At 37.3% G+C, this 24,215-nt stretch overlaps 1 protein-coding gene across 4 annotated transcripts in view; it reads right to left on the minus strand.

The window, feature by feature from the left end:
• LOC111158407 (anaphase promoting complex subunit 1) overlaps positions 1–24,215 on the minus strand; it is a 101,336-nt gene that overhangs the window by 61,446 nt on the left and 15,675 nt on the right. For 3 of the 4 annotated variants that reach the window (XM_022520400.1, XM_022520399.1, XM_022520403.1), the window contains 10 exons: positions 23,185–23,275; positions 23,029–23,094; positions 18,820–18,954; positions 15,630–15,770; positions 14,392–14,452; positions 12,087–12,274; positions 7,155–7,229; positions 4,588–4,856; positions 3,264–3,355; positions 2,200–2,348 (listed from right to left, as the gene is read on the minus strand). In XM_022520400.1, coding sequence (XP_022376108.1) covers positions 2,200–2,348; positions 3,264–3,355; positions 4,588–4,856; positions 7,155–7,229; positions 12,087–12,274; positions 14,392–14,452; positions 15,630–15,770; positions 18,820–18,954; positions 23,029–23,094; positions 23,185–23,275 — 1,267 coding nt within the window. The remainder of the gene's footprint in view (positions 1–2,199; positions 2,349–3,263; positions 3,356–4,587; positions 4,857–7,154; positions 7,230–12,086; positions 12,275–14,391; positions 14,453–15,629; positions 15,771–18,819; positions 18,955–23,028; positions 23,095–23,184; positions 23,276–24,215) is intronic. The other variant, XM_022520401.1, reaches the window with a different exon arrangement.

A 24,215-nucleotide genomic window follows, 5' to 3' on the forward strand; every position in this document is an offset into this window, starting at 1 on the left:
TTCAAGCAGAATTTTTTTGTAGCTATAAATATGCTGAACATAAAATTTAAATGAAAAGGCAAAGGAACTAAAATAGCTAAAACAATTTTGAAAAAGAAGAGTAACAAAAGGAGTAATTACACTAATCAATTTTTATAAAGATTTATATATTTATTTATTTATTTGACAGACAGAGATCACAAGTAAGCAGAGAGGCAGCCAAAGAGAGAGGAGGAAGCAGGCTCCCTGCCGAGCAGAGAGCCCAATGTGGGGCTCGATCCCAGGACCCTGGGATCATGACCTGAGCTGAAGGCAGAGGCTTTAACCCACTGAGCTACCCAGGTCCCCCTGGGGACACTAACCAATTTTTAAGACTCACTATACAGCTACAGGAATCAACACAGTGTGGATAGCAATACTATCAATGAACTACAATAGAAAGCCCAGAAAGAGATCCACAATATTATGGCAAATTAATTTTTGACAAAAGTGCAAAAACAATAAAGGAGAGTCTTCTCAACAAATGGTATTAAAAGAATCGGAGGGCACCTGGGTGGCTCAGTTGGCTAAGCAACTGCCTTCAGCTCGGGTCATGATCCTGGATTCCCAGGATGGAGTCCTCCATCGAACTCCCAGCTCCACAAGGAGTCTGTTTCTCCTTTTGACCTTCTACCCTCTCATGCTCTCTCTTACTTGCACTCACTCTCTCTCAAATAAATAAATAAATCTTTAAAAAAAAAAAAAAAGAAAGAATTGGATGTCCAACTATCACCACTGCTGTTCAACACAGTACTAGAAGTCCTAGCCTCAGCAATCAGAAAACCAAAATAAATAAAAAGCATCTGAATCGGCAAAGAAGTCAAACTCCCACTTTTTGCAGATGATATAATACTTTATGTTGAAAAGCCAAAAGACTTCAACCCAAAACTGCTAAACTCATACAGGAATTTAACAATGTCCCAGGATATAAAACCAATGCACAGAAATCAGTTGCATTTCTATACACCAACACCAACTTCTATACAGAAGAAAGAGAAATTAAGGAATTGATCCCATTTACAATTGCACCTGAAACCATAAGATACATAGGAATAAACCTAACCAAAGAGACAAAGGATCTGTACTCAGAAAACTATAGAAAACTCATGAAAGAAATGAAGGCAGACACAAAGAAATGGAAAAAACGTTCCATACTCATGGTCTGGAAGAACAAATATTGTTAAAATGTCTATGCTACCTAGAGCAATCTGCACATTTAATGCAACCCCTATCAAAATACCATCAGCTTTTTTCAATGAAATGGAACAAATAAACCTAAAATTTGTGTGGAATCAGAAAAGACCCTGAATAGCCAGAGGAATGTTGAAAAAGAAAACCAAAGCTGGTGGCATCACAATTCCAGACTTCTTGCTCATTACAAAGCTGTAATCATCAAGACAGTATGGTGCTAGCACAAAAACAGACACACAGATCAGTGGAACAGAATAGAGAACTCAGAAATGTACACTCAACTCTATGGTCAACTAATCTTCAACAATGCAGGAAAGACTATCCAATGGAAAATGAAAAATACTTACTTTTTTTACCATCAATCCTATCTCTGGATATCTACCCTTAAGAAATGAAAATTTACATTCACACAAAAACCTAGGCATGAATGTTTATAGGAGCTGTAGTCATAACTGCCAAAAACTGGGACCAACCGAAATATCTTCAACGGGTGAATGGGTAACCACTGTGAAATATCCCACAAAGGACTAGCACTCAGCAATTAAACGCAACAAACTGCAGACCAGACAACAACTTGGATGAATCGCGAAAGCTTCTGCGAAGTTTTGGGGGTGACGAAACTGTTCTATGGACTAATTATGGTGGTACTACATGAAACTATGCATTTGCTGAAATTCACAGAATGTACACAAAATGAAAAAAAGTTCATTTTTTGTATAGTTTTTAAAATTAAGTTTAAAAAGAAAAAAATAGGGGTGCCTGGGTGGCTCAGTGGGTTAAAGCCTCTGCCTTCGGCTCAGGTCATGATCTCAGAGTCCTGGGATCGAGCCCTGCGTCAGGCTCTCTCTGCTCAGCAGGGAGCCTGCTTCCTCCTCTCTCTCTGCCTACTTGTGATCTCTCTCTGTCAAATAAATAAACAAAATCTTTAAAAAATAAATAAATAAATAAATAAAAAGAGAAAGAAAAATAAACAAGGTAGGCAATACATACCAAGACTACAAGTCTGCTTCTTTCACAGATTCCAGGAAGGTAAGGATAGGGAGGCATTCCTTCACCCTTCAGACAAGAACTCACCCACTGATAAATACTTGGTGGCTCAGAAGTAAAAAACGATGGATGATGCATAAATCCTGTTTGACCTTTAGAATTAGAGCAAACATTTATAAAGAATCTAAGAATAAGAATACATTAAGATAATACCATTTTATTCCTTTTTTTTTTTTTTTAAGTAGGTTCCATGACTAGTGCAGAGCCCAACATGGGGCTTCAACTCTTGAGTGTGGGATGAGGACCTGAGCCGAGATCAAGAATCGGATACTCAACCAAGTGAGCCACCTAGGCACCCCACAATACCATTTTATTCTAAAGGGAAAATGGGCAGTATGTGCCATTTGGAAACAGAATAACATTTTTCTCCAAAATACTTCATGTTTTCTGCCACAGAAAATATTTTACTGTATTATAATATGTAGACCAAATGACTACTATCCCATTCTGGATGGAGATTTAACAAATTCTTGTACTCAAGGCATAAAGAATTTAACTAAAATTTTGTACCCTAATCCTAACGGTGAGAAAACAAGAGAAACCTAGGATTCCACTCTTAACAACTGGGCTCCAATCTTGAGTACCTATAGTTCAAGGTCTAGGGCAGTAGAGTGGTGATGGAAATGTTCTATAACCTGTACTATCCAATATGGCAGCCACTATCCTATATGGTTCCTGAAAGTTTGAAATGTGGCTTATGCAACTAAGGAACTGAATTTTCAGTATGAAATAACAGATGGTTGTTGGCTACTGATTAGACAAGTCTAAGGCAAAAGCATCCTTAGCACATGGGGATGGGTAGAATTTTTCCCACACACTGAAGAAGTTAATGTTATCTCTTACTATATAAGTCAGAGATCAAACACTACAAACTGAAATCTACCTGATGGAAAGATATCACCTCTGACTTAGAGACTAATGGTAGGAAATACAGTGCTATTCACCGATAAAAATACAAGCAAACATCACTCACCATTTAGAAAATCTTTAATGATAAAAACACTTACCTTGATCAATTGTGCACACTTGTCCAGTAGTTCTGACAAGTGTTGGGTAATCTCTATAGTAATGATCTACATAAGGCTCCAATTTTAAATCCCTAAAACAATAAAAGCATATAAAAAAGAAATCCCAAGAAAGGTAGTATTTTCCCCCAAAGAAAGGATTCATCGGTTTAACTTCTCAATTTAAAAAACTTATGACAAAGAAGATAACCAAATCTACAATCCTTTTATTCTATTTCTGGACCTTGAAGTGCCCAGTATAACAAATGCAACTCAAACTTTTTGCTAGGTAACTTTTATGGGGGTAAAACTAGTTTCTCCTCTATTATTTGTTAGTTTTGTTGTCTTCAGCAAGTTATCTCTATGAACATCAGTATTTTCTTCCAGGAAGTAGGCAAATTCTCCCTCACTCACTCAGAAGTTTTGAAGATTAAATAATAAATGTATGTAAAAAATAGCTTTAAAATGTAAAACATTATAAAAATGTTACTTATTTCAGAAAGCCATGGTTAGAGTTTGGAAGTCATTTCATTACAAATGAATTTTCATGATAGTAATGATTCATCATAAGAGAAACTGACCATTAATTAAAACTGCTACATTTCAGAAAAGAATTTCAAAGTTTAAAGGAAGATCATAGAAATTAGAAAATGTGCTATAATCTTAATTCAGAGATTGACATTTCAATTCAAATTCAATTTTCTTTATTACCAGGGGTCACAAAGGCTGAAACAGCACCTAAATATGACCTTCAGAATTCAGTGCCAAACACAATCTTATTGTGGATACACTACAAGAGCCTCGAAGACAGGGACAACCACAGACTGAGATAACAAAAACACAGCTAAAGAACTCTCAACTAGCAAATAATATTCATGTTCTTAGGAACAACCTTAGACAAGTTTCATCATCATTAAAATAGGGGTCATAATATTATAATTCATCTATGTAAACTACAATTATGTTAACCATACCTCCTATTTGAATTTCGGTATTACTACAAAACAGCAGGTGTTACAGAACGCCCACCACAGTGTGCCAAGTCATCTCGTCAAAATGAAGAGCTGAACAGGTCACCTCCATTATTTAACACAGTTTTGTGACTTCCCACTAATCTTAAGACAAAGACTAAGAACCCCAGTAACAGCCCACAAGGCTTTACATAGGCAGTACCTTAAAACACTTCTGTGGTTTATAGAAAATGCTCTGGTTTTCTGAAAAGGTAGATTTCAGAAATTTATTTATAAGGTTCCTAAATGATATTCATGGCTGAGATCAAGTCACCTCAGGACCTCTTGGCAGTTTCTGATCTACAAATAATACTTACCTTGCCAACTGAACAAGAAGGCCAACAAGTGAACGAATTCCTTCTCCCATTAGAGTATTCAACTTAAGCTCCTCATAGACAAGATGAAGAACAAAAAAAATTGCAGGTATATGAGTAAACAGAAGTGTAGAAGAATCCAGAATGAGATTCTGTGAAAAATCTTCATCCTTCATCTGTGAAACTTCCAAAGGACTTAAACATAAAGATCTATTCAAAAGATGAGACTCAACATTCTGGTGGTAGTCTGAATTTAGTAAATACTCCCAGTCCTGAGAAAATAAAGAAGATATTAATTTTTTAAATAATGCCTCCTTATAATGTCATCATTAAAACAATACAAGTTCTATTTTTACATTAAGTTGAAAAAAATTAAAACCTACATCAAAATAGCTAAGCAATTTCCAGATGCCAGCAACAGACATTAAGACAAATCACTTCAAAAGCCATTTGAAAAGTTTAAGTCGTGCCGTATTAGGAAAGAGACTGAGAGAAGAATTCCACTATTTATAGAGATTGAGGAAGAAATTAAGATTATCTTAGGTGATTTCCTATGAGGCCAAAAGTAAAGAATAAAAGGTGGGAAGTGTAGATAGGCAAGTTTAGTGACCACTACACTGATCTGTTTTGATAAGGAGTGAAGTCTACTTGTATTCAGTTTGTATATTTATTTATAAGATGCTGGGGCTTGCAATTACAACCTAATAATCAACTGAATTTTATATTCACACTGATTGTATTCCATTTTTCAAGTACTGAGTCTGTTTTGGTTTCTACTTTGATTTATCGTATTGTGTTGAGAATATGGTTTATGCTATTTTCAGGTCTTGGAATTTACTGATGCTTTTGTAAGGTTTAATACAGTGTGTTATTCTAACTTAAACACTCTTAGACCAGATACAGAAAGAATAAGCCATAAAAGTAAAAAATTGAAAAGAGTAATAAAATTTTTAAAAATCTGTTCAGGGGTGCCTTAGTGGCTCAGTCGTTAAACGTCTGCTTTTGGCTCAGGTCATGATCCCTGGGTCCTGCGATCAAGCCCCATACCAGGCTCCCTGCTCAACGGAAAGCCTCATTCTCCCTCTTCCCGCTCCCCCTGCTTGTGTTCCCTCTCTCACTGTCTCTCTCTCTCTCTCTCTCTGTCAAATAATTAATTAAATAAAATAAAAAATCACATTAAAAAACACTATTAAGCCATATACTAAGATATACAAAACAAAGAACTCTTATTCAGAATATATAAAGAACTTCTACAGCTCAATAAATATTTCTAAAAATCCAGTTAAAAAATTGTAAAAGGTTTGAGCACAAACTTGACAAAAAGATATGTAAGTGGCTAATAAGCACATAAAGAAGTGTTTAACAGCATTAGTCCTGAGAAAAAGGCATATTAAAACCTCAGAGAAATTACTTTATACACATTCAAATGGTTAAAATGAAAAAGATTGACAACAGCAAATGTTGGCCAAGATGAAGAACAAGAGGAACTCTCATATATCACTCATTAGAGTGCAACGTAGTATAATGAGCTTGGGACCCATCAATTTCACTGCTAGGTATCTATCCAGAAGAAATGAAAATATACGTCCACAGATAGTTGTCACTGAATACTGATGGTGGCCTTATTTATAATGGGCAAATAACGGAAATAGCCTAGGTATCCATCAGCAGAATGTATAAACAAACTATGGTATATTCATACTACTCAACGATAAAAGGCACAAAGTGCTGATATCTGCAACGCCTGGGATGAATCTCAAAAATATCATGCTGAATCAAAGAAACCTTATACCAAAGATTATGTACCATATTTAGTTTCTACCAAGTTCTAGAACAGGCAAGATTAACTTATAGTGACACAATTCAAATCAGTGGTTGCTTCAAAAATAGAGAAAGGGAATGATTAAAAATGGCACTTGGAGGGGCGCCTGGGTGGCTCAGTGGGTTAAAGCCTCTTCCTTTGGCTCAGGTCATGATCTCAGGGTCCTGGGATCAAGCCCATCATCCAGCTCTCTGCTCAGCAGGGAGCCTGCTTCCCCCTCTCTCTCTGCCTGCCTCTCTGCCTACTTGTGATGTCTCCCTCTGTCAAATAAATAAATAAAATCTTTAAAAAAAAAATGGCACATGGAAACTTTACAGAATAATAGAAATGTTTTGTGTTTGAGAGGGGTATGGGTTACTTGAGTATTCATTTGTCAAAGCTGATCAAACTATAAACTTCAGATCTGAGCATTTCATTTATGTAAACTATACCTCAATTAAAAAAATTTTTTTTTTATCACTTAAGAATATAACCATGGAATCTAATATGATTGAGAACCTAAATCAGAGGATTAATTAGCAGGAAAACATCAACAAATCCAAATTCAAATCATGCAGTATTACCTATGTTCAGTAATTTTTAGATGATCATTAAAGATAAAAGTATATGAATAACCACAGAAAACATAACATATCCAACCTTCAAAATAACTGCTATACAGTATTAAAGCAAAAGGTGTTAAAAGATACACAAATCAACAAGAGTACCCAAAAATGAACTTGTAGTAGCAAGAAATAATAATGCTTACATCATCAGATCCTGTCTCAGAAGGCCTTGCTTTTTTGGGTGCAATGACGGGCGAAAGTGATCCTTCAAAGTCAAACTGAAAAAGACAACCCCAAAAAAGATAAAATCATATACATTTATCACTGCTAGCTGTTCAACTTAATTCGAATATCAGTTCCATGAATTATGGAAACTAAAGAAAGTCACCAAAACTTATTTTTTCATCCAGAAAAACATGGTATGAATACTTTTCCTCTCAGGTCGCTGTGAAAAAGAAATGAAATCATATATGCAAGGCACCTACTACAGTGCCTCGGCTCACAGGCACTGCAACTGTGGTTTCTTTCCAACCCAACTTCTGTGATGACACAGATCAACACTGCTTTAGTAGAACGAGGAGCTTGAGCCACATCCCAAATATGCTAAGTACACCCAATGTTAGCCAAATGTCAGAACCAAGCAGACATTTACTTAGAGTCTGTCTATAGTGGACAGGCTAACAATTCTAGGGCAGAGGCAGGTAGCTACTCTTTAAAGTAAAGAGTTCTCCTCCTCCTCTGGGACTCACAGCCACACTACATATCCCTGCCTCCCTCAGAGTTAGGTATGACCCTGTGACAGCATAACTATGAATGAAAGTGGATGTTAAGGGGTGCCTGGATGGCTCAGTGGGATAAGCCTCTGCCTTCGGCTCAGGTCATGATCCCAGGGTCCTGGGATCAAGTTCTGCATCAGGCTCCTTGCTCAGCAGGGAGCCTGCTTCTCCCTCTGCCTGCCACTGCCCCTTCTTGTGCTCTCTTTCTCTCTCTCTCTCTCTGCCTGGGTCCCTAACAACTGTGCAGCCTCTTTACCTGCTAAGTAGTGTTATATGAGCAAGACTTAATGTTTTTATTGTGTGAGTCATTATATCTTTTGAGAACTTTCTATCATATTTAGCCTATCCTAACTAATACAGTTATATAAAAGCACTTTTCTCAACGTTTACTCTTATTTGGTTCCCCCCGCATCACCTTTGCCACCTCTGCTACTTCACATGGGCACTGAACTACCAATGAATCAACCATAAGCCCATAAATGACAATGGCTATTTTCCAATGCCTTATTTAAAAAATTTACATTTTATCAATCAATATCACTGATATGAAAGTTGATTTCTATAAAAAAAACTAAAGATAGCAATAAGGTAATTTTTAAAGCTGAATATTTAAATATAAATATTTTAATTTTTATAAATTATTTTTAATATTTAATAAATATAAGATATTTAAATACTAAATATAAAATGGAATAAAGTACTTTTTTAAACTGAGTAATTCTTAAAACTGATCAATAGAAAAGGTTTTCTTACGAAGTATTCAAAAGAAACACATCCAACTCACAGACAAAACTATCAAAAAAACAAAATGATGAGAGTAAAAATCAAAGGATGCATTTCTGTTAGCTATCTTAGTTAAAGCTTCAACCAAAATTTAGCACATACATGCACACCTACATACAAACATTCTCTCTCACACATATTCTAAGTACCACAGTCTAAAGAATGTTCATTCCTGCTATGGTTACCACATTTCAAGACCTAGGGTTATGAAAACAACAGAAATTATCTGATACGGATACCTCTTTGTAGCATATATGGATCTATTTTATTTTCATTATTTTAATATTCTGCAGGCTACCTACCTGTTATACACTTCTGTAGTAAATCCCTGACCTTTGTCATAACCTGATGTAAAATACTTATCTGCCTTCTCCTGACACCTTCAATTCCATAAGAGGAACTACCTTGCCTAATGCATATCTGAAAAGCCTGGCATCACGCCTGGCCTTCAGCAGACGTTCAACTTCTAACTAATGAAAATATGGGCATCCTGAAGGACACAAAACACTAACCCCAGATGCAACTGTTCACAGAATGGAAGAACCAGAAGGAAACATAATCTAGCCCAGTGCTCTCATCTAACACATCAGTAAATTAAGGAAGGCCCAAAGAAATGCCAAAAATCATTTAACTAGTCATTGGCAAAAATTCTGTACTGCCTACTCTCCCCACCATTGTTTAAATGAAAACAAAAAAGAATAAATCTGAACAAAGCAAAATGGAAACGATTTGCCATTGAGGGCCATTTCATCCTGAGCTTTGATGTAAGGAAAAAAGAATAGCAAGGGTTTAATTATGCAGTCCTATAAATAAATGTGAAGCAACTCAGCCTCAGAACTGATTTCCTTATTCCTTCTTTTAGGACTGTTATCCAATAAATAAGTCAGAGAGCCCCATCCCTCTTTACAAAAGAAAAAATGGTGGGTGCTCCGTCATAACAGGGAAACCTAAGGGGAGGCCCTGGCTCTCTGCCAGAGAATGGGGCAGAAGAACCTGTATTCATCAATGAGTTCCACAGCACAGTCACACACAACAACCACAAAAAGCTGAAGCACTACTGAAATCCTCAGTTCCTAGTAAGGCTCAATTTCTTCATATTTAACGAAGAATGAGAAAACGTGGAATAAAGTAGTTTTCATGCAACTGTTTAAAATAAGAAAATTGTCCCTATTTTACCAGGAAGGTTTTTCTCAAGGAAATTTCAGAGGGAAATTCTTCCATATGATAAAATAAACACAAATTCTTAAAAACAGTATCTCATTCAGACGTAAAAGTGCATTCATTTAACAAATTCACTGAGTATCCCATCTATGCCAAGCACTACTACAGGTCCTAGAGCCAGTGAACAAAACTAAACAAAAATCCCTGCTTACATAAAATTCACATTCTAGAAGAGAGAGAGACACACAAACAACATAAATAAGTAAAATATGCAGCATATTTAATTAGTGCTAAGGGAAAAATAAAACAGGTAAAGGGGATATAAAGTATGGGGAATAGTAACAATTCCACATGGAATGGACAGAGCAGGCTGGACTGAGATGCCACCTGAAAAAGACCTAGGCTTGTCTTGTCTGGAGGAAGGCTTTTTCTCCAGAGTTAATAGCAAGTGCAAAGATCCTGAAGCAGGAACACACTTGGTGTGTTCTAAGAAGAGAAATGGATGCCAGTGTGGTGGGGACAGTGTGAGCAAGGCAGGGATGAGGAGACAAGATGAGAGAGGTAAGAGAGGGATGGGTCACATGGCACCTTGCAGGCTTCTGGCTTTTACTCTGAGTAGGAAAGAAAGGTACTGGAGGATTCTGAACAGAGTAACATGACCTGACTTTGTCAGACAGGATTACTTTGACTGTTGCGCAGAGAAGAAAATGAAACAGGTCAGGACATGAAATGTGAGTCAAAAACCGGCAGCCATAATGACCAATGAGAGGGGCTCCTGCCTGGCTCAGTTGATGGAGCATCTAAGTCTTGATCTCAGGGTCCTATGCTGGGCATGGAGCCTATATAAATAAATGACCAATGAGAATCTGAAAAGCCCATTCCCGTTTACTTAGACAGGAATGAGAGAAAATGTCTCACTAAGTTGGCGAAGGTTCACCATACCACAAATCATCACTATGCTGAAATGGGCACTTCTAAATAAAGCTAGTGAGAATGTCAACTGGACAACCATTTTCAAAAATTATTTGACCTAGTAATAGCTCTTCTAAGGTTAAATTCTTAGGAAAGGACTAGGGCTATAAGATGTGTGTTTGCAAACTATTCCTAATGAGAAAAAAAAACTGATATAACAATGCTCCATTATTAGTTGTTGGTTAATTATGATAAAACCACTTGGTAACCTATTATGAAGATGATAAAATGGGGGGGTTTCCTAAGAATTTTTAATGATATTAGAATTTTTCATTTGTCGTGTTTATCTAAATGGCAATATACAAAGATGTTCAGAGTGGTTATCTGAGTAGAATTATTTTCTTCTTAATTCTTCAATTCTCCAGATTTTCCTCTGTAAGAATGTACAGTCATAATGAAGAAAAAAATGATTTTTTAAATGAATTTACTACTATGAGACTAAAATGTACAGCTGAGTTACCAGACAAAGGTAAGTATGTTCTAGAGTGATTTTCTTCAGAGTAATCCAGGCAAGGTTGTCCTGGGAGTTATCTCTAGACCCAAAAGGAATCACCAATACTGAAAACACTACTCTGCTGGTTTTTGTAAATAACCTTGTTAAAGGCCTATAAGAAAGCTTCTGGGATAGAATGAGGGATACAGCTTTGTATCATTAACAGAGTAGATACTTAGACTAAAGTCCTTTAAATCGCCCTCAAATCAAACCTTCCTCCCCTAAGACTAAGCAATTTGTGTTGTGAAAACAATATGAACTACAGAGAAGAACACTAAGCCATCATTCAGAAGACACTGTCTAGGCCCTGTTTTGAGCAAATCACCAGTCTGTGTTCTCTCCGTGATTCAGTTTCTTCATTAATAAAACCAAAATGATTACTACTAATCCTAGCATAACTTCCAGTCATTTTACAAAGATGAAATGAGAAATTATAGTCAAACATGTTCTCCCATGTTACAAAACTCAGTAATTATAATTACTAGTAAAATATAATCTTTAAATATTAAAAGACATGTGATTTACCATATAGGTAGACACAATAAGCCTTATTATTATTTTACTTTGTGATTAAATACTCAAAATACGCAACCTCAAATAGCAATGCTTAACTATCATTAAACAATGGTCTCAATGAGTTAACATCCCTGCTAACCAAAACTTTATAATTTTTAATTATTTCTGACACCATTTACTTTATAAATATTTTACATCATGGGATCAGCCAATATTACATAATTTATACCTTCCTTAGTGACTTCCTTAGTGCTGTAGAAATATCAGTCACAGTGCTACACTATCATGCTACTGTGCTGAAGAGGCCTGGGTCTATTCTACCTATTAGTAAATTGATTTGTTACGTACTCTAAATACTATATTTCCAATTATGCAAACATTACATTGGTAACAACAGGATAACTCAGAAAAAAAACACAATTATATGTACTTACATTTCGGGTCCATGCTAAGCGATCTGTGTTATAACCCATCATGTTCATGAGACAAGTCACAAATAAATTCCACTCGGAGTGGTAACTGGGTCCTCCTGGAGCGCTGTGGACACTGTACCACTTGACAAGCATTTGAACAGCTATTTCCTTTGGCAGGATAAACTTAATTGCTTGCAAACATGTTTGCACTATTAAAAGCAAAGATTAATTTTAGTATGCTTCCCATATGCATTTCTTTTCCCCTTTCAATAAGAAAGTTTTTTTTTTTTTTTTAACTACTTCAGTGTAAATGCCAATTACTCTGTAAAGAGAACTGTCATTACAGACCCAGTGGGACAAAAACATTCCCAGCTGATCACCTGAAACTTAAACCAACTGCTGAATCCAACAGGAACTGCAAAAGGTTTCAGGGCAGCTTTCCTCTCGCTCACTGATTGTGGATCAGAAATAAGTCAACCAACAGTCCAGATTAGCCTGAGACAGAACTGATTTATACCCACCGCCCTAGCAATTACTAACAGCTCCCCGTTTTCCTCTCAGAAATACTCTAGTTTGGACAATAAAGGACATTCTATCAAAAACATGTAATTTCTACATGAATAAGTTCATATAAGATACTGCTGAAATACTTCAGTAAATATTCAATACTCAAAATACGCAACCTCAAATAGCAATGCTTAACTATCATTAAACAATGGTCTCAATGAGTTAACATCCCTGCTAACCAAAATTTTATAATTTTTAATTATTTCTGACACCATTTACTTTATAAATATTTTACATCATGGGATCAGCCAATATTACATAATTTATACCTTCCTTAGTGACTTCCTTAGTGCTGAAGAAATATCAGTCACAGTGCTACACTATCATGCTACTGTGCTGAAGAGGCCTGGGTCTGCTTTTCGTAGTTAAGTGGCCTCAAACCGCAATGTTTTTGTATTCTCACATCTTCTCTTTAGAGGATTCTCTTCTTCCCTTCCCACTGTCACCAGGCCCATCCTCAGCAGCATATCCTCTCTCATCAATTTGCTATGTTGCAGCAAAGATTAGAGTCAAATAGAATAAATGCTAGAAAAATCAAATAACCAAGTCTGTCATGGTTGAATCCAGAACAAGTGTAAACCAGATACTGCCTAAGGGGTTGAGGAATGTTTATAAGTAAAGTACAGAAAGTTCAGAGCAAAGTACAGAAACTTATGTGACTTCTATCTGGCTATGAGAGAGTAAGATTCTACTCTGCTTTCATTTTATTTTATTTAGTCTGTTATCTGTTTTCATATTTTTTGTTTAGGTTTATACTTCTGAGGTATATGCCCTTGAAATTACTTGGTTAAATACCTCTTAGAAAAGCAAGGTATCTCTACATCTTCTCACAGTATCATTTTACCACACCAATGAAAGACAGTTCCTAGAACAAAAAAGTCATTCTATCCTACTTAACCAAATTCCAGAAACCACTCAATCTGCCAATGCTTTGCTTTGCCACTTAGATTTTGAAACTAACAGATGTTGTGAATTTTCTTATACACTGTTTTCTTAACTTACAACTGTTGATAAATCCTTCCAATTCTGAAGTTCTACTATTCTCTATTCAGAAATATCCTCCTAGTATTTTTCAAATTGTGTTTCAATAACTTAAACAGACTCTCATTTTAATAAAATACACCTGACTGTATTTTGACTATAACACTGAGTTTTATTCAATTAAGGCAATTATGTTAATTTCTCAATTTATCTAACAATAGAAATATTTATTTATTTTTTAAATTAACATATAATGTATTATTTGCTTCAAGCGTACAGGTCTGTGAATCATCAGGCTTACACAATTCACAGCACTCATAGCACATACCCTCCCCAATGTCCATAACCCAACCACCCTATCCTCCCTCCACCCCCCAACAACTCTCAGTTTGTTTCCTGAGATTAAGAGTCTCTTATGATTTAAAGCCACCACATATGCCAAAAGATGTTTTAGCTGCTTAGGCTTCCTTGTTTCTCAGATTTTCTTGCAAGAGGCATATCTGCTCACTGCATGGCCTTCTTCAACGTAAGAAATCTCAGAGAAACAGAGCAAGTACATCCTTCAAGTATACCCCAGTCTTAGAGCACATATGGAGTAGACACTGAAAAGTGATCCCCAGCTCTTCACAGCTTCTCCGCTAAGTAAAAACCTCAATCCCACAGCTTCAAAAACAGCAAATTTTTTAAAATCCCAATTACTATTGCAAATCAGCAAATACTACAAATCTTAGCAATCAAACTGAGAATACACAGAAGCGAGGTCTGACTTCAATCATACCTAATTCAGAAGTGGCAATTTCAGGAATAGTGATCCTAACCATGGAGCCATTACTCAATTCCTAGGGGAAAGAATGAAAACAAACAGGAGCACATAATTAGAATTTGTGCATTCTAAGTTTCTGAATGTCTTAAAAATGGCTATGCTTTATAATACTGCCTGTCAAAGTAAAATTCATACAATAAATGAAAAATATTTTTCAAACAGAACTGAATACTTTCAAATTTCAGAAACTGTAAATGTCCTTATTTAAAAAACGTTTCCAGGGACATCTAGGTGACTCAGCCGTGTTAGCATCTATCTGCCTTTGGCTCAGGTCATGATCTCAGAGTCCTGGATTAGAGCCCTGGGTTGGACACCCAGCTCAGCGAGGAGTCTGCTTCTTCTTCTCCCTCTACCTCTCTCCTGCTATGCTCTCTCTAATAAATAAATAAATAAAATATTTAAAAACAAACAAATAAATAGCATTTCTAAAAGTTCTTGTTTTAATGAAATGTTTAATTTTTATACATACACTAAGACTCATCATCACTAAAAAAGATTAACTTTTAATGAAAAGACAAAAATCCTAGGGCACCTGGGTGGCTCAGTGAGTTAAGCCTCTGTCTTTGGCTCAGGTCATGAGCTCAGGGTCCTGGGATCAAGCCCCATGTGAGGCTCTCTGCTTTGCGGGGACCCTGCTTCCCCCCCTCTCTCTCTCTGCCTGCCTCTCTGCCTACTTGTGATCTGTCAAGTAAATAAATAAAATCTTTTTTAAAAAAGACAAAAATCCTATTAATATAAAATTTAACTACTTTTTTTTTAAGATTTTACTTATTTCTTTGACACGAAGAGAGAAAGAGAGTACAAGTGGGGGAGCAGCAGGCATAGGAAGAGGGAAAAGCAGACTCCCCACTCAGGAGGGAGCCCGATGTGGGACTCAATCCCAGAACCCTGAGATCATGACCTGAGCCGAAAGCAGCTGCTTAACTGACTGCACCACCCAGATGCCCAAAATTCAACTATTTAAATAAGATTTGTTTTTTAATAATTTTTAATAATAAAGCAACTGTAGAAAGGTAAGCAGAATTACCTCAAATTATTTTAAAGTAAAATAGTACCAAAAAAGACATTTTTTTTTAAAAATCATAAAAAATATGTTTTCATATTGCAAACAGAATTCTCCATCCTGACAAATTTGAAATGATAGTCGTATTTCTTAGAGAGCTACCTAATCTTTTAAAAATAAATATACTTACCAGAGTTACCCTGTTACAGACAGGGTCTCTTATGGAATGAATGTAAGTTCCAAGCTGTTGGAAAGTACAGTCCTCATTATAGAGAGAATCATGAAGTTTTGAAGAATCCCTCAGTTCCGGAACTGGGGAGAACAGAGCCACCTGTAAACAGTTATAAATACAACACAGATGAAATATTTTTTGAGGAATTAAGGATAAAGAAAGCTCTTTTGGTACATGGTCTAACAACTGTACATAATGATTTAAAGCCATTCTGTTCTCAGTATGATGAACCACCTTACAGCAGACCAAGATCTTCACCCAAAGCAACTTGAAAAAGTCAGTAAAATAGTAAAACATCTGATCAATAGCACTGGAGAGCTATGGAGACAACCTAGACCTAAGCGGCCAAGATCCAGGAGAGAAAGAAGGGAGTCACGGGGAGATGGTCCAAAATTCTTACACCACTTTTCCTGGTCTTGGCATGTGCGACATTTGGTGGGGATTTGGTAGGGAGTATGGATACACTGAGTGTGCAAGGAAGGCCAGTGCTAAGAGGAAGAAGAGACAGCAACACTTCTGGCAATCTTACAGAGCTAGATACATAAACTGTAACTTGAGGCAGCCAAGGCAGAGATGACTTGAGGATCTAAGATCCCAGAGTGAAAGGAGAGCAATGAGAAAGCAAACAAACAAGACAGGTACATAGTGGTATCTCCCCTACAGCCAAATGTTTGTTCTGAACATATAAGAATATTTACTTGCTCAATTGTAGACATGCAAACAAAAAACTTAAATGATCTTAATTACTAATTACATACACATGCTTCAGGCTTTAGATTGAGTCCTAAACACTGACCCTTTTTGTAATTCCATAATTCAAATCACAGGACATCTCTAAGTGAATATCTTATCAATACTGACAGCCCATGAAGTATAAGATTATTTATTATATTCAAGCTTCTACTCCCACAGCTGCCACAAAAAGAGAGCTGAGCTCCACTGGTCCTGAATCTAAGTCTAACTGCACAATCAATCAGAGATGTGGGAAGTCATCGGCTAATGTATAATATAATGATCTTGTGACTCCATGGCTACCACAAAGACGCTAATCATTCCTGGGCTAATGGAATTCTAAGAAAGTTAGGAACCATTTTACATTACAAAAGACAAAAATTGGGGTGCCTGGGTGGCTCAGTGAGTTAAAGCCTCTGTCTTCGGCTCAGGTCATGATCTCAGGGTCCTGGGGATCAAGCCCCGCATCGGGCTCTCTGCTCAGCGGGAGCCTGCTCCCCCCCGCCCCTCTGCCTACTTGTGATCTCTATTAAATAAATAAATAAAATCTTTAAAAAAAAAAAAAAGACAAAAATTCCTCCAAATCACACGAAACTCTGACACTTCTCCAGCTGCCTTTTGAAAATTCTGTAAATGTCCTGCTTTAAGGGAAAAAAACTCAATAATGCACATATTAAAAAACAAAACCAAGGCCTAGACATTGACCAATAAAACTGCTTGCACCAACCTTCACTTTCAACTGCCCCTAAACACCTGCACCCAAACGTCTCTCAAATACAGACGCCCTTTCTCCAGGCTTCCTAACTTGGTAAGCATGGGTGTCCACCCAGCTTGCTCAGAGAACTCTGAGCCTTGTTCCCCAACACCTCTCCCCAGCAGAGCACAAAACCAATCAGCTAACAGACTCTGCCATTTCCACTTCTCCAGACCTCTCATCTCACTCCCCTCCTTTCCAATATGCTGGCGTAACTCCTCGGATCCTCTTCATGCCCCTTGAACTAGCACAGAAAACAACACTTGGAATCTCTTTGGTCTAAGTCCTAAAATAAACATCTAAAACACAGAGCCTAATATTCATAACTCCATCCTCAAAAACCTGTAATGTTCTGGTGATAGCATTCAGAATAAAAACCTTTTCATCCTTTCTGCCTTTAAGAACATGTTAGAGTCTAAATCCCAACTCTAACACTTACTAGCTATATGACTTTAGATAAGTAACCTTTTATCTCTATGTACCCGTTCGTAAAATGGGGAGCAGTATCTTCCCAACAAAGCCATTCTAAGGGATTAAATGAGTTAATACATATAAAACATTTTAGAAAAGTGCCTAGCACATAGAAAACACTCAAAAGCAAGTTATTATTACCCATCCCCTGCCCTGCCCCACCCAAGAAGCGACTTGTACTTTTATTAAGCATTCATTCATTCCACAGTCTTACATGCTACATGATGGAAATATGAATATTCCAAAGAAATGTTCTGCACTTACCTGCTTCCACACTCATTTCCCATGAGATTCCTCTTTGCTCTGAATGCCCCTTTTAATCTATAGATATCCTACTTATCGTAAAGGTCCAAACCAACTTAAACATGCCCCTCAGATACAAGCTTCTGGTTCTGCCACATCAACACATCAGGATATATCTTTCTATCAGCAAATCTGCTGTGGCACTCTCTATTCCTCATTCCTAAGTCTTAATAATCTACCTTAAATTATAATTTCTCATGCAGCATTACACTTATTCCACCCAAATCAATTATGAGATTCCTAGATGAAAAAGAATGTCTCATTCTCATCTTTGTAGTACCTTACACATCACAAGGGCAATCAGTAAGTTTACTGAATCATTTGTGTTTGAAAACATACATACTCTAACAAGTATTATCTGAACTTGTAAGTCTGTCATTTTTAAGACAGAAAAAAGTTAACCATGGAAAGAACTAATATTTGAACCAAACTTCTTTAAAACACTATTGACTTTTTTAAATTTTAAGTATTTTTTAATTGAATTAACATACGGTGCATTATTAGTTTCAGAAGTAGAGCTCAGTGATTCATCAGTCTTATATAATACCCAGTGCTCATTACAGCATGTTCCCTCCTTAATGTCCATTACCCAATTAACCCATTCCCCTACCCCATCCACTCCAGAAAACCTCTGTTTGTTTCCTATGAGTAAGAGTCTCTAGGGCCACCTGGGTGGCTCAGTTGGTTAAGCATCGGCCTTCAGCCCAGCTCATGATCCAGGGTCCTGGGATTGAGTCCCACATTGGGCTCCTTGCTCAGCAGGGAGCCTGCTTCTCCCTCTGCCTCTGCCTGCCCCTCCCCCTGTTTGTGCTCTCTGACAGATAAATAAACTCTTTTTAAAAAAAGAGAGAGTCTCTAATTTTAGACAACACCTAATTCATTACTCACCTCATCCAAGGATCCAAGCAGTTTACTAAGAGGCTTAGGAGTACTGACACTGTCAAGTGGAGTGCTGGGCCGAGGCATCGTGTTAGACATTGTCAGGGAAGGAGCTGGCAGTCCAGGAATAAAAACCTTTCCCACCTTTAAGCAATAAAACGATGTGGGAAAAAATATTGGCTTTAATGTATCATATCCTTAAATAAAATGTTATGGCACATAAGCATAAATTTCTTTTCATATTCTAAATTGTACACACACCGAACACATCTAAAAAATGAATTTAGAAGAACTAAAATTTTAGTAATTCCACCATCCCCTACAAATATCTTGGTACAATTTTTCTTGGTCTGATTCCTTTTCTTCATTACTGAGGACTTATTCTGGCATAAGAAAGTGGGTGAATGCTAATAAAGTCAGAACATAATACAAGATCCCAGATATGATGCATTTTCCTACCATATTGGTGGTAAAGACAGCAGGGACACTAAGCATTCTGAAACTATAAGCAGCAATCTTGTTGATGACATCTCCGGTCAGAAAGAATGAACATCAATTACTTTCAAGGGGCTAAAAAAAATGCAGGTAATGCTCCAGATAGTAAATCCAATGTAATCCGAACTGTGCTCTTGAGCTCATAATCTGCCTTCTTCCCTCATAAACTCTCAAATATTTCCTCAAAAAACTTTATGTATATTCTTCATTAGAAGAGTGAGTTGACCCCTTATTTTGGCTATTCATGAGGTTCTCAGGAAAAACAACAGAAGTTCAGATCCACGCGGGCTGAAAACTCTGATAAGACTCAAAAGAAACAATCAGAACTCAAGAGAAATTCTAACAAAATCCTTATTTATGTCCATATATTACCCCAAAACTAATAAAATTACAAAGTTACCCAAACAAAATCCTCAGGATTAAAAAATAAAATGAGGGTGAAAAACAGTATATATAAAGTTTTTAAAAAGCTACAAGAGGGCGCCTGGGTGGCTCAGTCAGTTAAGTGTCTGCCTTCGGCTCAGGTCATGATCCCAGGGTCCTAGAATTGAGCCCTGCATCCAGCCCCACATTGCCCTGCATGAGGCTCCCTGCTCAGTGGGGAGTCTGCTTTTGCCTCTGCCTCTACCCCTTCCCCTGCTCATGCTCTCTCTCTCAAATAAATAAATAAATCTTTTTAAAAAAATAGAATAAGCTATGAGAGACCTCCAGTTAATGAAAATATGGAGTAAGCACATTTCATGCTATCCCCCCCACTATTTACAATAGAATCTGCACAAAATTTATAATGTAATGGAAGACTCTGAAAGCTGAGGAAAAGAAGACACTGGCTAGGGACCTGAGAACCAGAAATAACCTATGAATTCCCTAGGTGTTTTTGTTTCTTTCACTCTTCCCATAACTAGTTTTTGTGTTCTCAAGGGGCCTGCAACCCAGAAATGGCCACAGAAGCAAACCAAGAGAAACCTTGCTCTTTTTAGAAAAATGTCAGGAAAAGAGGGACGAAGCAAGACAGAGACATCTTCAACATACCTGCCCCACTCCAGTAAACACTAGGAAAAAAGCCACAGCCCTCAGTTTCCTCTGTATCAGGAGCTGTGGTCTGGAGTCTATGGGCAGAGTTCTATCATTCCCTCTGCAAGGAATAGGTGGCGTCCCTCCCTCAGCACAAGGACTGTGGGCCAGGCCTATTCTGCATGGTGGTAACTAGGTGGTTATCTCCTCCCCTCCTCATCAGGCACTGCAGGTGCAGAGACTATGGACAGACCACTGCTGCTTTCATAGCCAAGAGGCAGCCCCTCTGCACCTCCCCATGGTGCAGGGGGAGGAACACTGGCTTTCATCCTTACTCTACAATAGTAAGGCAGCATACCTCTCCCCTTCTGTCCTCCACAGAAATTATGGGTGGAGCACTGTGTTCCATCACCACCCTGCAGTAACAAGGCAGTAACCCCTCTCTGTTCCACCTAGGAAGTGAGAGGAAGAACGGAAAGGAAATAAGAGAAGGATTTCTTAAATATGTGTATGAAATCCTGGGCAGACCTCTGAGTGAGCTATGTGTGAAACTGACCAAAAATGACACAGTAAAAGATCTAAGAACTAAACACTGATCTGTAACACCACTCAGTTCATCAAGCTGGCCTCTGGGTAGCAAAGAAATTGGGGCAGATACAATCTCAGTAAGAGCGAACAAAAAAAAAAAAAACAGTCCCAGAAATACCGCTCTCCTTGGCCAAAAAAAATTAGGAAAGGAATAGCTTAACAAGATCGAAAACTTTTAGACAATAAGTGATCTACTCCAGACAAACACCATGGGAAAGGGATGCCTGGGTGGCTCAGTCAGTTAAACGTCTGCCTTCGGCTTGGGTCACGATCCCAGAGTCCTGGGATCAAGTCCCACAGTAAGCTCCTTGCTCAGTGGGAAGCCTGCCTCTCCCTCTGCCTGCTGTTCCCTCCACTTGCGCTTTCTCTGACAAATAAATAAATCTTAAAACGAACAAACAAAAAAAATCACCATGGGAAAAACTGTGTCCTACATCTCAGTCCTGTCAGCAAAGTCCAAGTGGGGAGCCTAGATTTCCATTCTCACCTGACTCTAACAAGGCACCAATCTAAACGCTACATAAAGCAGCATTCAGAACTCTCGTACACTGTTGAATGTAAGGATTAAGGGGACATATTATAAACTGGTACAACCTACATCCTAGAAGACAATTTGGTGCCCCACCCCCCGTGGCCAAATTGAACATGCATATACTCTGAAGGTTAAGGGACATGTGTAAGAACTTTTTTAAAGCATTACTAGAGGAAACAGCAGAAGCAACACAAACACCCCCAGTGACAATAAAATGGTAAAAGTTTTGGTATAACCATACAATGGACTACTAGAGAACAGTGAATAAATACAGCTACACATGGACATAGATAAATCTAAAAATAAGTAATAATGTTGAGCAAAATAATGAAGTCCAGAGAAGATCATATGGTATATCTCCTTTATATAAAAATTCAAATTTAAGGAAAACTAAACAATTTACTCCTTAGTGACATGTACATAACTGCAAAAAAAACTTGTAATAAAAACAAGATTTTCCTCAATGTACACAGAGTATGTTAAAAAAACCCAAAACAAAACAAAACCTAGAGCTAACATCAGACTTAATAGTGACAGACTGAAACTTTCCTCCTAAGATCAAAAACAAGACAAGGATGTCCACTCTTGCCACTTCTTTAACTCAGTAAATGACAATAAACAATGAAAAGCTTTCCAAATAAAAAACAAACAAACAAGATTTATTGCAAAAAGTCAGTCTATCCAGGGGGAGGTGGGAGATGAGGATGTAAGTAAGGAAACAGCACCCTGCAGACAATAAAGATACTGCCCAGATTGGTGGCCAGTGGTCACTGTCAGGGCCACTTCATTAGTCTTCAAACTGTGTATATCTATTTAAATTTTGCAATCTAAATTGTTAAAAATTTACATAATTCTGTATATAAATTTCACAACTGTTAAAAAAAAACTATATGGTGAACACACTACACATTTAATGAAACTTTATAAAAACCTTGAGACTTAACAAAGCTACCCATACATCAATTTCAAAACTATATTCTTTATAAAACTTCAGGTTAACTTTTGTTTTTCTTTTTTTTTAAGATTTACTCATTTATTTTATATATATATATTTTTTTTTAAATAATCTACCTATATTAATTAATGAGTCCCCATCTGTGCCAGATAGCACCAATCCATCTAATGGCAATGAGTCCTAGGCCTCCAAATTGGGACCAACCTAACTGGAGACTTGATTTTCTTTCTTCTTTTTCCTGGGCGGGAACTTCATTTTCAACTAAAAAAAAATCTTCTGCCAAATTCTACAACCAAATTTAATATTAGGTCACTAATATTAAATATTAAACTAAACTCACATTAAAAAATAATAATCAGGGGCGCCTGGGTGGCTCAGTCAGTTAAGTGCCTTCAGCTCAGGTCATGCTCCCAGGATCCTGGGGTTGAGCCCCGCACTGGCTCTCTGCTTAGCAGGGAGCCTGCTTCTCCCTCAGCCCCTGCCTGCCACTTCCCCTGCTTATGATCACCCTCTGTCAAATGAATAAATAAATAAAATCATTAAAAAAGAATGTTTTAAAATAATAATAATAATAATAATAATAATAATCAAGGAGGTGGTCCTACAAAAGGATGAAAGGCTACTTACTACTTACCCGAACCACTCCTGTGTACAGCACCAGGTTTCCACTGCCTTCAAGGACCAGCATGGTATCGATCTTCTGAGAGAAAGACAAAAATTTTATTTGCCAATCTGTGCAAATTATAAAACATAATGATTTTCAACTCTCAAGAAATGTGCCTGCATTTACCTCCACTGGTGCTGCATCCTTTGCATGTATGTTGGTGATGGACCCAAAGATGAGCTGAGTTTTATCATTACTCTCCTGAAACTTTACACAGCTAAATAGTAAAATAAAAAGAGAAACAAACTACTGATATGTGCAACAACTTATAGTGATCTTTAAGGTATTATGCTGACTGGGAAAAGCCGATTTTGAGAGGTTACATATTGTATAATTCCATTTATGTAACATCTTCAAATGACAAAAATTTTAGAAATGGAGAACAGATCCCTGGTCACTAGGAGTTAGGGATGGGGTGGGTGGGTTTAGTGTACGGGACTATAAAGGAGGGACATCTTCGAGGTAATAAAGAAGTTCTATATCTTGACTGTGGTGTTTGCACAAATTTACACATGAGAAAATTTCATGGAATTATAAACACATACAAATGAGGACACGTAAAACTAATGAAATCTGAATAAGGTTTGTGGATTGTACCAATGCCAAGTTCCTTATTTTGATAATGTACTATAATTATATGTTACCCTTGGGGGATAAACAGTACAGGGTACACAGGACTACCCCCCTACTATTTTGCAACTGCCTGTGTTTTATAATTATTTCAAAATAAAAAGGTAAGTAAGTGGACAAAAGATATGAATACACATTTTGACCTAAAAAGATAAATGACTGGCCAGTAAGAACATGAGAAGATGCTCAACATCATTAAGTCATTAGGGAATGCAAATTAAAAACACTTCATGGGGCGCCTGGGTGGCTGAGTGGGTTAAAGCCTCTGCCTTCGGCTCAGGTCATGATCCCGGGGTCCTGGGATCGAGCCTCACATCGGGCTCTTTGCTCAGCAGGGAGCCTGCTTCCCTTCCTCTCTCTCTGCCTGCCTCTGCCTACTTGTGATCTCTGTCTGTCAAATAAATAAATAAAATCTTTTTAAAAAATAAATAAATGAAAAATAAAAAATAAAAACACTTCATCACATCCACTAGAATTGCTACAAAGAGAAGGACAACACGATAAAGAAAGTGGAACCCTCATAGATT

This window comes from Enhydra lutris, unplaced genomic scaffold, assembly GCF_002288905.1.
Source record: "Enhydra lutris kenyoni isolate GAN:26980312 unplaced genomic scaffold, ASM228890v2 scaffoldscaffold59, whole genome shotgun sequence".
Taxonomy (NCBI): Eukaryota; Metazoa; Chordata; class Mammalia; order Carnivora; family Mustelidae; genus Enhydra; species Enhydra lutris.